This window comes from Drosophila busckii, chromosome 3L, assembly GCF_011750605.1.
Source record: "Drosophila busckii strain San Diego stock center, stock number 13000-0081.31 chromosome 3L, ASM1175060v1, whole genome shotgun sequence".
Taxonomy (NCBI): Eukaryota; Metazoa; Arthropoda; class Insecta; order Diptera; family Drosophilidae; genus Drosophila; species Drosophila busckii.
In genome coordinates, this window is record NC_046606.1 from 6060347 (window position 1) to 6073524 (window position 13178).

The following is a 13178-nucleotide window of genomic DNA, read 5'->3' on the forward strand; positions in this document are numbered from 1 at the left end:
ACACATTTGCAGTCGTGTACTGACGAAGCAAGTGTGGAGCTATTGGAGGAACGGCGACAAGGAGCTCCAGGGGTAGTTGTCGTGCAGCAAGCACAATTGCCCCAAAAAAAACCAATCTTTGATTGGTATTGTAGCACCTGCTGCAGAGGTTACAAAGGTGCCAAGGAGGAAGAAGTGCACATAAGAATTTGTACAGTAGCACTATACAAAGTCATGTAAGTTTTTTCTATATATATATATATATGCATTAATTAATCAAATTTCTTTTACAGGTGTAGCAAGTGTGGTGGCTTGTTTAAGCACCAAGGCAATGCCGCAGTGAAAAGTGTCACAACGCCCGCGGAGCGAGCCACTCGCCAAGTGTTTGACTTGATGTCGCAGGAGACGACGGCAAGTGAAGTAAGTAAATAGAAATTAATCGAATTTTTTTTAAATTCTTATTGTTTATTTTGTTCTTTTTCAGCTGATGGAATTTGACATAACATAACTAATATCAACAAGATTGCTATACATTTATCTTTCAACGTTTTGTGCTTCACTTGATATGCCCAGCAGCAGCAGCAGCAGCTCACAACAAGTAAAGTACAAAATGCACGAACAGGCACGCACCCTGTCGCACACAGCGTTTATTTTTAATTGCCGCGTGTGCTATATTCCATTTGAATTTCTTTACAATTTGCTATTTACAAGATGCTCGTCACATCACTTTTCAGAAACAAATTTTTCGCAGCTCTCGAGCAGCCTATAATACATACAAAATTAATTAAATCAATCGTTCGCTTTAATAATAACTAAGTTGATTTTTTAAAAATGTGCCCGCCTGCAATGCGCTTCGGATCCATGAGAAATGCTTCCTCTTACATTTTTCGCCTGTTTTTGGCGCTCGTCTCCAGAATACTAACTTCTGCAAAAGCATAATTGGTAGCTTAATTTCAGGAAGCTCCTGCGGCGCCAATGTGCTCGCTCGCCTCCAGAAAAGTAATAATATTAAAGCTGCTGAGAATTTGGGCCTGAATATTAGAGCAATTGTTTTCGACCAAGGCTCAAATAACCGGGGAGCCTTTAAGAGCTTTTGGATGACTAAGGAAGCCCCATACTTTACGGACGATGACAAACAGATTTTTGGAATCTATGATGTCCCGCATTTAATAAAATCACTGCGCAATATTTTGCTTAAAAATTGCATAAAGACTCCTGATGGCATCGTGTCTTGGAAAATAGTTGAAAAATTATTTGAAATTGATACTAACAACACATCAACCAGACTGTGTCCAGTTTGGTTCATTTCTCTATTTCTATCCATGTGTTGTTAAGGTACATTTTATGCTGTACGGTTTCCTCACTTAATAAATAATAGAAAAAAAAAAAAAAAAAAAAAAAAAAAAAAAAAAAAATAACAACACATCAACCAGACTATGTCCAAAATTAATACGTAAGCAAATACACCCCAATTCATTTGAAAAAATGAAGGTGAAGTATGCTACACAAGTGTTTAGCCACACAGTCTCTTCTGCAATAAAAACATTAATTGACAGTGGTAATTTTGTTGAATGTAGAGATGTAGCATTCTCAACAGCTGTTTTCTTTGAAAAAGTTAATAAGCTGTTTGATTGCTTAAACAGCTATAACTTGACAGATAGAAACCCAATGAAGTCAGCATTGCCGAAATCGAGCCAGTGTTGCACACATCATTGCCAGATTTGGCTCTTTTGAGCCAGAACTGGCTCATTTTTTTCACGTTGGCTCTTTGGCCCATTTTTATTGAATTTCGGCTCTTTTTTTTGCTAATAGCGGTACAAAAAATTTTACACATTTGAAAAAACAACGAATTCATTTTTTTGTTAATGCATTTTTTTTTTTGCAATTCTAAAAGTGATTAATTGTGCAAAATGGACAAGTAAGTAAAGAAATCATGTACATTTACTCTACCAAAGATTTAAAAAAAAAAACTGAATATGATTGGTCTCAGAATGACTTAAATTGCCATTCTGCTGGCTTTTTTGTTTTGTTTATGTTTTTATGGCTTATACGATAGGAGATAAAAAAAATTTAAATAAATAATAAATAAAAATTTGGCTCTTTTTTATTCAAATTGGCTCATTTTTAATATTTTTTTGGCCCATTAAAAATTTTTGAAGTGGCAACCGTGGACATACTTCCTAGAGCACTAAACATACATAAGTACTGACATATGCAAATGGGACCTGATGCAACCGGCCACTCGCACTCACGAATGTTCGCAAAACCAAGTGCGCTGATATTCTTTGTGTGTATGCGTGCATGTCTAAGAACATGTGTGTGAACAACAGCGGATTTGCGAACATTCGTGAGTGCGAGTGGCCGGTTGCATCAGGTCCCAGCGTGCATATGTGAATGCTTATGAGTGCGAGTGGACAGTTGCATCAGGCCCCATTTGCATGTGTGCGTGCATATGTGAGTGCTTCTGTTCGCATTCTTATATTTTCAGACGCCGAGCGTTTGTTTGCCTATTTTGTGTTTCCCGCCGGCAAATTGAATTTGAATTTGGCGCGCACTTGCACTGTTAGACATTCATGCGTGCTGGCCGCTTGTAGGGTATATTGGGTATATTGAACTTTTCCAAATGCAGCAGGTCAAAACAATTATATTGAAAAATATTTTACTGTTCAAACAGAATGCTGCCAATACTTTATTATTTAATTTTATTACCCACCAAAGAAATATTTAAATATTAATAATTAATTATTTATCATAAAATAATGTTTGCAACGAGTATACATTAACATGCACATGCGTTTTTTTTTATTAAAAAGTGTCATTGTAATTTGACCTGCTCAAGTAATAAAATATTGTGCTGACCTGTTGCTGAACTTGAAAAATTCAATATACCCTACATACCCTAGAAGCGGTCAGCGGCAGAAAATATAAAAATTGAATTTTTGAAGTGCTTGGGCTTGCAAGCAGAATAAGAAAATAAGTTTAAATTGTAAAATTATATTTTATTATTATTGCAACTGGCCACTCGCACTCACGATCGGTTATGAGTGCGCTGGCCGCTGTTGCTTCACACACATGCTCTAAGGCATGCACGCATACATAGAAAGAATATCAGCGCGCTGCGCAGCGCACCCACCCTCATGCGTTGAAAGCCTCTTAGGCAATGAACTGTGCAACACTGCCTTGATTTCGGCAAAGAGTGTTCGGGTCGCGAACTCAGCACGAAAGTTCACGAAGTTTGCCTGGGGCTCAATCGTCGAGAAATTTTATGCAGCCACTTTTTAGTCGATTTGACGCCTCTATGTGTTGTATGCAGTGTTGTTGCCAGATTTGAGAGAACAAGATAGGCTAGATTGAGGAAAAAAAGCTAAGAATAAGCTAGACACTAAATTTGTGTCAAAACTCATGTATTTTCCCAAAAGGCAAAAGATTCAAAAAAAAAAAAAAAAAGGTCGCTGACTTCACATTTTGAAGTTGAAATTCATGAAATTACGAAGTAAAAGTAAAAACAAAGGTCAGCGCCTGCAAATTTCATACAATTATGAAGAAAATTTACCAAAATTAAAATAAGCTAAGAGAAAATTAAAATATGCTAGATTTCAGGCTATAAGCTATTTGCTACATTTATAAGCTTTTCTATTTTGAAATATGCTAGAACTAGCCTGAAATATGCTAAACTGGCTGACATATGCATGCTTAGTGGTATTAGCCACAAGCCAAACCAGTGCTGCAAAACTAGCTTTTTCTTGTCAAATCTGAGCGCCACTGACAAAATTTGGCTGTAGTGGTAACTCTGGCTTTTCAATTAGTATACTGCCGCCACAATTTTTAAATGTATGCTAAAATAATTAAGCCTTATTTTAATAAAATATTGTATTTGCTGAGTTATTAAATAAGTAGACAACAATTTTTATTTGCTTGCACATTTAAATAATACTGCGCCTAGTATTAAATGTATTGCGATAAGAATTTGTTAGCAACAACAGATCTTGCTTACTCAGTTAGCAACATGCTGCGCAACATTTGTACCCGCGAGCTTTATAATAAGTGGATTGTAACTTTTCATTCGAAAAAAGTGATTCCCACGAACAAGTTGGTTTTTCAAACTGCTCGTGGGCCGTAAAACATGTCGTTTGCTAGTTATATGCCTGTAGGTTATCCAGGAGGTCCAAATTAAGGACAAAGATCGCGCTGGGTATACAAACGATGCTGAGCTGATCGGTAATAAGATTATGAAGGAAATGAAGGCAGCCGATGCGCATTTTCGTAAAGGCGTTTAAGGGCCTGAGTCTAACGGGTAAGATTTTGACTAACAACTGTGCAATCCAACAATATTTAAATGATTTTGCATATAGGCAGCTATTTGGATCGTGTAAAGCTGACGAAGCCGGACGAGTTCGATAAGCATATTCTGCTCAAGTTCCCTTTCGTTGTGAATGCAGTAAAGGACGAGATACGCCCAGGCTTCGTACAATTGGCGGTGCAAGCTGCTGTCAGTCATCCGGCCGTAGTGGATGGTTACGTCAACCGTCGAGTCCTGCAGGATTGGCTACGTAATGCTTTTCAAGCGGCACTAAAAAATAATACCATTACATTTTTTTCCTTGTATAATATGGAGTATAAATCGTATAAATTGGAGTATGTACAGCAAGGATATGACTGTGCTCACACTATAATCGCCAAGAGTGAGCTTCGAACCATAGCTTTTGATTTTGTGCCCGCCTTTGCGTACCAGTACAAGGATTGGCCCTTGGAAGAGCCGCCAGTTGACATTGGAGTGCGTGAGAAGTGGCCTTGGTTTGCTGTACCCAAAGGTAGAGCTCCCAGAGATGATCGTACTTTCATGGTATGTGCACCTCATTGGGAGCGCAGAATGATGTTCCACAAGTACAACCTGAGAAAATGTGCCTGCGCCTAATGAAAACTCTACGAGAATATCATCCAGAGGATATGCCACGCCTACAGAGCTATATGCTCAAAACTGTGCTGTTGCTACAATTGGACAACTATAACTGGCAGCAGGATATGGGTGACCTTCTAATTGAATTGTGGTCTAAGCTAAAGCAGCACTTACAAGAGCGTTCACTGCCGCATTTCTTGGCGCCCGATTGCAATCAGTTTGAGACATTCTGTGACAAGGACTATGAGAAATGCAAGGAGACAGTCGAGCGCATTGCTGCCCAATTGGCGGAGTTGAAGTTGCAGAAGCCTACGAAGAAAACCAAAGCTCAATATCGTGCTGATGTTCTTCAAGTATTTTTTGGTGTTAACTATGTAAACAAAAACTGAAATAAAAATGAAAATAAACTATTCCATTGCTGAGAATTAAGAACAAGAAAGCTCAGCGCCTAATACGAAAATATTGATCCTTTTTTTTGCAAGCTGTGCAATTTTAAATGTAAATAAACATTTTGCATTGTGTATTGTTTGTTTGTGCATTGATATATGAACACACACACACACACACACGCATGTGTGTGTAGATAGTTTGCTACTTGAATGTTCTTTTAGAAGCCCAAAAGCGCAAGAAAAAAGAATTCCAAGAAAAAGATTGATAATTTACTTATATGTGTATTTCTTGATGGATTGAGATTACGTTTAATACTTACATTTAATTTTTTTAAACGCCAATGCGCAAACTGCAGAAATGGCATTATCAGAAAAAAAGAATTCAAATAAAAATTTTGTGCTAATAAAAAGATTGTTAACACATGATTAGATGATTAATATTACATTTAATGCTACTAGAATGTTCTTTTAAAAGCCAAATGGCAAAACTGTGCAAGTTCGAGAAAGAATTCCAAGAAAAAATGAATACAACTAAAACGATTGAAAACATATATATGTACATATGTTTCATATACATACGTATGTATATATGTATTTATTAGTGAAGATTAGATATATATTATATTACATTTAACACTATTTATATAAAATTGTATTTCTTCGTGGATTGAGATTATATTTAATGCTACTAGAATGTTCTTTGCGCCAAAGCGCAAAACAGCGGAAGTCCTGTTCTTAGTAAAAATAATGTTGCCAGTGCAACAAATGTTGCCGCGCAACATTTCAGGCACTATAAAAAGCGTGCGCCTAGGCACAATTGCAACAGAAAGAAAAAGTTATTCAAGCATTTATCATGTCGCTATCGTCGCATTTGCCAGACATTTTGAACCACATAAGCATAAAGGAAAATGAACGCGCCACTTATTTAAATCATGCACAGCTTTTGGTCAATGAGCTGATGGAGGATTTACAGAAGAAAGATGAATTATTTCGGCAAGCTTTCAATGGAATGAGCCTAACTGGTAGGCGGCAGCTTTTAAATAGTTTGTTATAAAGTAACGTGGTTTGATTACAGGCAGTTATTTGGATCGTGTGAAGCTAATCTCGCCAGATGAATTTGATATGCATATTAAGCTGAAGTTTCCGTTCCAAGTGACTCCGGAAAGAGATTATCAACGCTCCGGCTTTGTGTTCCTAAAAGTGAATGGCTACTCAAGCCATCCGGCTGTAGTTAATGGATATGTTAATCGCAAGGCGCTGCAGCAGTGGCTACGTCAAGCTTTCCAAGCGGTGTTTAGCTGGTATACTCAATTGCGGATCGCTGGGGAAATCTATAAGCTGAAGTATGAGCTACAAGGCTATGGCTGTGCTCATACCATTGTTGCTACAAGCGAAAGGCGAACAATTTCTTTTGATTTCGTGCCGGCATTCGAGTATACTTACAATGATTGGCCACTATCCGCACCACCTGTGTCCGGTCAGGTGCGTGGAAGCTGGCCCTGGTTTGCTGTACCGCAGGGCAAGGCACCCAATGACGAACGTACTTTTATGGTTTGTGCACCGCAGTGGGAGCGTGAGATGATGAAGGACAATTACAATCTGAAAAATGTGCTACGCTTGATGAAAGCGCTGCGGGACAACTATAAGGATGAAATGCAGCATTTGAGCAGTTATATGCTCAAAACTGTTCTACTGCTGGAATTGGATAAAAGGACTACTCAATTTTGGCAACAGGACATGGCCACAATTTTGATCTGTATGTGGTCTAAGTTATTGGCTTATCTGGATGGCAGAAATTTGCCATTTTTCTTGGCACCTGGCTGCAATCATTTCGATCGTTTGAAAGCGGATGAAATGGCCAAGATCAGGAGCGCTGTCAAACATGTGGACACTCAACTGAAGCAGTGTCAAAATAATTGCCCAAGGAACCGGGCAATTGACTTGTTTTTGCATTAAGCACACAAGCAATGTAAGCATTTTGAATAAAGTAAATACACGATTAAAACTATAAATAAAATAAAAGCTAGACATTCAATTACGGGGCAGTCCCTTTATATATTTGCAAAAGCGATGATGTTAACTCACATTGGCGCTTTTATGACGCTGTTAAGTAAACAGCTCGCCAAAATGCAATTGCAGATCAGTCTTCAATTGCCAGCGATGCGAACAACATACGCGACGCTATAAAAAGATTGCCTGACTCATCGATAAAGCAAAACTACAATGAACTTGACTTCGCGACTGCATGAGATTGTAAAGTCAACCAATGATGCGTATTTTGTGCGCGCCCAGAGATTAAAGGAAGTTGTGCCAGAGTGCAATGCACTGTTGACTCATCGCAGTATAGGCACAGCGGATAAATTCTTTCGCATGGCTCAGCCACGCCTAAGCCTGACACGTAAGTTAAACTAATAAATTGAATGCTCAGCTCAACGCTTTGTTTTACATCCTGCAGCTTTGTAGACTATGAGTGCGCAGGATTATTAAACTTAACATGACGACAATGCTGCGCTTGCTGCAAATCTGGCTCAAACGTTATCCCGCCATCTTGAGCCCCTTAATGCTCAAGAACTTTCTGCTCTTGCTGGCCGAGACAAATCCACGCAAGTATAGCTACACATTTACGCTCATGTGGCAAAAGCTCTTGGAACACTTGAAGGCGCGTAAGCTGCCACACTACTTGGCGCCTGGTAGCAACTACCTGGAGCGTTACTCCGAGCAGCAGTTGGAAAATTGTTCGAAAACTGTGCAACGCTTCTATGACGAACTTATAAAACTCGAATCGTTGGCTTACGTCACTCCAGCCAAAGTTAACGCTTTGTTTTTTTAAACTAACTAACGATCAAATGATAACTCACTGATAAGACTCACTGATAAGCTCACGATATTCACTGATAATCTATCAAATAAAAACAATAGCTATTTCATATAACAACATGGTTATTATTATAAACATTTTGAGCAAACGTAAACTATAAAGCTTAGTGTATAAACTAGTTTAGATAATTACAATGAGAGTTGTACATAGAAGCGATCACAATTGCAATAATAATAAAATATAATTTTACAATTTAAACTTATTTTCTAGCATCTTTTTAGGCGTTTTTCGTCTTGCGCCTGAGCAGCAAGCTGGACAAATTGCTATAGGGCAGCTCAAATGCCAGCGAGTAGACTATGGCGGCCAAATAGACAATGACAGCAAAGCCGCAGGTAACAACGCACTGCAATTTATTGATTATATAAATGTTAATTTAATGACTAAATTTACTTACCAGCATGAAAGGATCGGCGTGCGTGCTGGAGCTGGTGAGGCCGTAGAACAGTGCTATGATCAAAGGATTGAGCAGATAAATGGCGTAGGAGAGTCGACTAAGATGCTGAAAGCCCTTGGCTTCGAGCAGGCGTGACCACCAGACGCCACGCCCCAAGGCGCTGCCAGCAATCATCCAGCAAACGCTTAGCGAAAAGAACAAGCGGCCCAGCACGAACAGTGATATGGCCAGCAAGGAGCTCAAGTCGCGCCATATTGTGGAGTAAATGCAGGCGAAGAAGACGAGCAGCGCAAAGTGCCAGCAGAGACGTTCACGCAGCTCGCTCAGCTGCAGCTGCAGCCGCCGCTCCAGCAGAGACCAGGCAGTAATGGCGCCCAGTATATAAGGCAAGATGCGCACAAAGGGCGAAGTGTAAATCTCAGTGCCTGTGGCAAAAGCAGCATCGAAGGATAATTGAAATTTGATGGTCAAACCAATGCCATAGGACCAAGCAATGGTGCTGGCCAAGCTGCAGGCAACCAAGCACTTGGTAAGTTTGGGATGTCTGTGAAAAAGAAAATTTAAATTTTATGCAAATAATTATAACAGCAGTTAACTTACTTGGCGTACAAAAAGAGCAGCAGATGCGCTAGTATGAAGAACTGCATTTCACAGGCCAAGGACCAGGACCAGTTGGCGCACATGTCACGATGATCGAACAGATTCTGTATGAAGAGCAGATTGCGCCACCAGTGGCGACTGCACATTTCATCGAAGCGCTCATTGATGTGATACACCGAAGTGTCGCCTATGTAGGCATAGGCCAAATCCACTGAAGCCATAACAATCAGGTAGAGCGGACCCAGGCGCAAATAGCGATGGAACAGCTGCTTGCCAAACAGACGCAGATTTTGTGGCCAGCTCTGGCGACGCACTGCCTCCAGTTGCGCGACATTGCGCAGAAAGTTGTAAGTTTGCAAAAAGCCACTGGAAGAGTTAAATAAATAAACTTGTTTTAAATTTGTTATATAGCAGACTCACCTGATGGTAAAGAACACATCGACCAGCAGCGGCGCTGAGGAAACATATTGAAAGAATGCCTGCTCCGCATAGGATATGAGCACAGTTTTGTTGTGCACTGTAAAGTACATGAACCAAACCACATGGAATATCATAATCCAAATGGCGCAAACGGAACGCAGACCATTCATTACTGGAATCTCATTCGAGCTGTGCGCGCGCATGGCAAAGATCTTGGACCAGTTGCTGGGCACATCGTAGCAGCTAACAAATGAGCGCAGTCGCTGCCACTGCAGCAGCGAATGCAGCACACGCCAAAGCTCCGACTCAGCAGGCGCCAGCCCAGCAGGCTGCTCCGTTGGCTGCTTGGCGCTCAGCAATTGCCCCGCGCAGAGCATCAGCGCGCCAGTGGCCAGCAGCGCGCTCACCAGCAGTCGAAAGCTGGTGCGTTGATAGAAAGCATCGCGCAGCTGCAAATCCTTCAGATAAAGCAGCTCCGGCCGTATGTCGTAGATGTCGTTCTCCACAAACATGCCACGTGCCACATACTCGCGCGCCAGCTGCTTCACCTCGCCGCTGCTGCAGGCGCTGGGCAGGCACAGTCCTATGTGTATAATCTGCTCGGACATCAGCTTAATCTCCACCTGCCAGGGCGAGTTGTGACGCAAATAGATCACCTTGTAGTCCATATCGAACGGCGCCTGCTGTGTTATTAGCCCATGATGCATTACACGCTCAAAGTTCTTCGATAGCGTTATGCCCACCGGACGCTGCACGCCCTGGCAAGCCTCCTGGCTGCCCAGCCAATAGTTTTGGCCATAAACAAAGCCTGAGGGTTTGGTACCCGATGCATCCAGCACTGAAATTTGAAAGGTAAGTTTGCTGTTAATTGACAACTATAAATAGTTTAAGCAGTTTGCACTAGCAATGCGGATGCTTAGCTAGAACATTTAGCAGCATTAACTTGGCAACGAATAAAACAATTTAACAGGCATTGCAATTCAAACTATTGACTTTGATTTGATTTGAACTCATAACTAACTAACATTATTTTTGTTAGCTGAACTTACCTTTCATTGCCCATGGCTGCTTGCTGAGTATGCCACGTTCGATGTGCTGCAATTGCGTTTGGCAAATGTCACTCACATTGCTCTTGTTAGCCACTTTGGTTAGTCCAAAGATAACGGAGCTGCGTGTTAAATGCGGCTCATGCTCAAATTGCTGCAGCTCCGACAATTGGGCAAGATCAGGCTGCTGCTGCTGGTTCAGCGGCTCTGTTTGATTTAAATGTTTATAGCTGTAGTCATGCCAATGGGCAGCGCTTTGATTAGTAGCGCCCTTGGCTGCACCCAGCCAAGTTAAGAGCAGCCATGAGATCTGCAGCTTCATGCTTATAACCTTGCTTTGCATGTGTGCGTGTGTGTGCGTTTGCTATTACTCTAATGTGTGTGCGTTTGGGGCTTTTCAATTTGCTTTGCACTGAAGGTCAAGCTCTGTGGCTATTTATATGTAACTATGCGCTAATTTGTTATCTAAGCTGAAATTAAACATAAAGCATATATAAATATAAATATAAATGTTTATGCACAAACACGGCTGTTAGAATATTGCGCATACGCCGCTTGCGCTTTATTATTGTTTATGCAACGCACTGTCAATTTAATTTGATTTAGTAATTATTTTATGTGTTTATGGTCACTCTTTGGGCTGAACGTGCTGGCTTTGCTTAAATGATTCAATATACAGCACAACACGCAGTAAAAGTTTTTTTTTTCTCTCTCGTAGTCAACAAATATAAATAAACAAAAACAAAACTCAACCCAATTCCGTTGGCAACGGCAACGGCTAAGGTTCAATTGATTTGAGTTTGAGTCGAAATTTCGGCGTTTTGAGCGCCAAAGCGACAACTGACTGAACTGAGCTGAGCGACACGTAATAGTTGTATTGCAATTATTTGTACATTTTTTTTTATATTAAACTTGAAATGCTATTCTGGCTGAGGTCGCGTCTGTAGCGTAGAGAGCTTGCCCCAAACTGAAACATTTGCATAGCTAACGCTTTTGCAGTTTCGCTTTCCTCAGCGTGTTTTCTGTTTGATTTAAAGCTTTGCATAATATTTTTTGTTAAAAAGCGGCGCCCAGTTTGGCGTCTTCTTGCTCTCGAAGATGTTGTAACAATCGCTCGCTGCTTGTAGCGCTTGCTAAGCGGGGGCAGCCTATAAGCCCATAAGCTGCATATATTAATTTATATAAGCGGGCGCGAGTTTCTCATTTGCAGAGTTTACTGTTTGCAATTAACATGTTTATTTCATTTCTTTGGCTTTTTGTTTACACAGAACACGCTTAAGAGCGAGTTTGTGATTTTTATTTTCAGCTACTGCGCTAAGCTTTTTGGCATGTAGCTAATTTTCACTTTGCAAACAGTTGCCGGGTAAATTTTTATTTCTATCTAGTTAAATGTCATTTTTTTTATTGAGTCACACACATTTACACTACACTTACACTTTATATAAATTAATGAAGTCTTCTCTATATCCGCGTCTCTCTCGCTCTCCCGCTCGCTCTGCTTTGGACCGACTTTCGTTTTCGTTTCTGTGCTGATGATGTTAAATGTTGATAAAACGCACTGCACAACAACAAAGCAACAACAATTCGAGCGCTTGTAGCTCTGCTCTCTGGCCCTGGGCCCTGCAACTTGTTTAACACTAAATTTCGTTTTATTTTCGCTTCAATTTTTGTTTTTATTTTCTTTTTGATTTTGAGGGCCGCCACAGCCACAGCGCGTGCAACGTTGTCTCGAAGCAACTGTGCGACGCTTGCATTTTGGCCCAAAGTTTTATAAACTTGGTCAGTAAGTCGCTGCGTCGCTGCCAGCGTCGCTGTCAGCGTTGTCGCCGCAGCAGCAGCAGCAGCGGCAAGCGAGAGATAAATCAACAATTGGTCTTCCCTCTCAAGATCAACAGAAGACGAGGAGCTGCTGCCAACGCAATAGTCGCCCTGCTCCACCCCACTCTCCCCCCCTTGCTGACCATTGGCCAAGCTTAGTTTTTTGTATGTTGCCTTTTGGGCCGCATATTCGTCGTCACTTCAACGTGATTGAGTTGAGCTCAATTGGCGATCGTTATTATTCGGCAACATGGGCACACGCAAATCGATTAGGTTTTTTATTTTTATTTAGCTGTCCCGATTTTACAATTACATATGTGCGCCCTTACACAAAAGACTTAATGAGTAACCAGCAAACGATTGCGTTTCTCTCTTCAGATGAGATAACACTTGATATGTGCCCAATGAAGAGAAATTAAGTACAAAGACTTAAGAGTGGAGACTCAAATGGGTTGAGAGACAGACAGATTATGACCATACCTTAATACCTAAAATATTTTATAAATTTATAAATGCGAAAATACATTTCTTAAGATATTATCTATTTATTTATATTATCATATTTATTATATTTTATTGATAAAAATAATTATTATAATTATTTTGTAGTGCCTAATAATAAACAGATATTTCTTTTATTTTCTATATATTTTATGAATATACATAATTATATAATCTGCTAATGCTTAACATTTAACATTTATTTATTTTAATTTCTCTTGGCATTTTTAAATAAAGTAACGGTAATAATGTAGCT

General features: G+C 40.2%; 4 protein-coding genes across 5 annotated transcripts; 3 read left to right on the top strand and 1 right to left on the bottom strand.

Annotated features, from left to right (window-relative positions):
• Positions 1-4110: 4110 nt before the first annotated feature.
• On the top strand, positions 4111-5251 carry LOC108598001 (CG7194). The gene is made up of 2 exons (XM_033293685.1): positions 4111-4273; positions 4332-5251. Exons 1-2 carry the CDS (start codon positions 4231-4233, stop codon positions 4892-4894), a joined length of 606 nt encoding a protein of 201 aa, XP_033149576.1. The 5' UTR covers positions 4111-4230; the 3' UTR covers positions 4895-5251.
• An 854-nt stretch (positions 5252-6105) lies between these two features.
• On the top strand, positions 6106-7300 carry LOC117134651. Its single transcript, XM_033293654.1, has 2 exons — positions 6106-6287; positions 6341-7300. The coding sequence occupies exons 1-2, from the start codon at positions 6119-6121 to the stop codon at positions 7219-7221; spliced, it is 1050 nt and encodes a 349-aa protein (XP_033149545.1). The 5' UTR covers positions 6106-6118; the 3' UTR covers positions 7222-7300.
• Positions 7301-7428: 128 nt separating this feature from the next.
• Positions 7429-8205, top strand: LOC108600753. 2 transcript variants are annotated; one of them, XM_017988510.2, is made up of 2 exons: positions 7429-7663; positions 7721-8205. In XM_017988510.2, exon 2 carries the CDS (start codon positions 7760-7762, stop codon positions 8093-8095), a length of 336 nt encoding a protein of 111 aa, XP_017843999.1. In that variant the 5' UTR covers positions 7429-7663; positions 7721-7759; the 3' UTR covers positions 8096-8205. Both variants share the same exon structure in this region, with proteins under 2 accessions (XP_017843999.1, XP_033149554.1).
• Positions 8206-8360: 155 nt separating this feature from the next.
• LOC108598000 (nose resistant to fluoxetine protein 6) lies at positions 8361-10925 on the bottom strand. Its single transcript, XM_017984616.1, has 5 exons — positions 10683-10925; positions 9558-10432; positions 9138-9503; positions 8538-9081; positions 8361-8486 (listed from the first exon to the last, which is right to left on the bottom strand). The coding sequence occupies exons 1-5, from the start codon at positions 10923-10925 to the stop codon at positions 8361-8363; spliced, it is 2154 nt and encodes a 717-aa protein (XP_017840105.1).
• Between the last annotated feature and the right edge of the window lie 2253 nt (positions 10926-13178).

Bases quoted from the DNA above. Each gene is read 5' to 3' on its own strand.
- LOC117134651 (XM_033293654.1), top strand. From the start codon at position 6,119: ATGTCGCTATCGTCGCATTTGCCAGACATTTTGAACCACATAAGCATA. The intron at 6,288-6,340 runs GTAGGCGGCAGC...GTTTGATTACAG, and splicing joins CAATGGAATGAGCCTAACTG to GCAGTTATTTGGATCGTGTG.
- LOC108598000 (XM_017984616.1), bottom strand. From the start codon at position 10,925: ATGAAGCTGCAGATCTCATGGCTGCTCTTAACTTGGCTGGGTGCAGCC. The intron at 9,504-9,557 runs GTGAGTCTGCTA...TAACTCTTCCAG, and splicing joins GATGTGTTCTTTACCATCAG to TGGCTTTTTGCAAACTTACA. The intron at 9,082-9,137 runs GTAAGTTAACTG...TCTTTTTCACAG, and splicing joins CTGCTCTTTTTGTACGCCAA to ACATCCCAAACTTACCAAGT.
- LOC108600753 (XM_017988510.2), top strand. From the start codon at position 7,760: ATGACGACAATGCTGCGCTTGCTGCAAATCTGGCTCAAACGTTATCCC.
- LOC108598001 (XM_033293685.1), top strand. From the start codon at position 4,231: ATGCGCATTTTCGTAAAGGCGTTTAAGGGCCTGAGTCTAACGG. The intron at 4,274-4,331 runs GTAAGATTTTGA...TTTTGCATATAG, and splicing joins TAAGGGCCTGAGTCTAACGG to GCAGCTATTTGGATCGTGTA.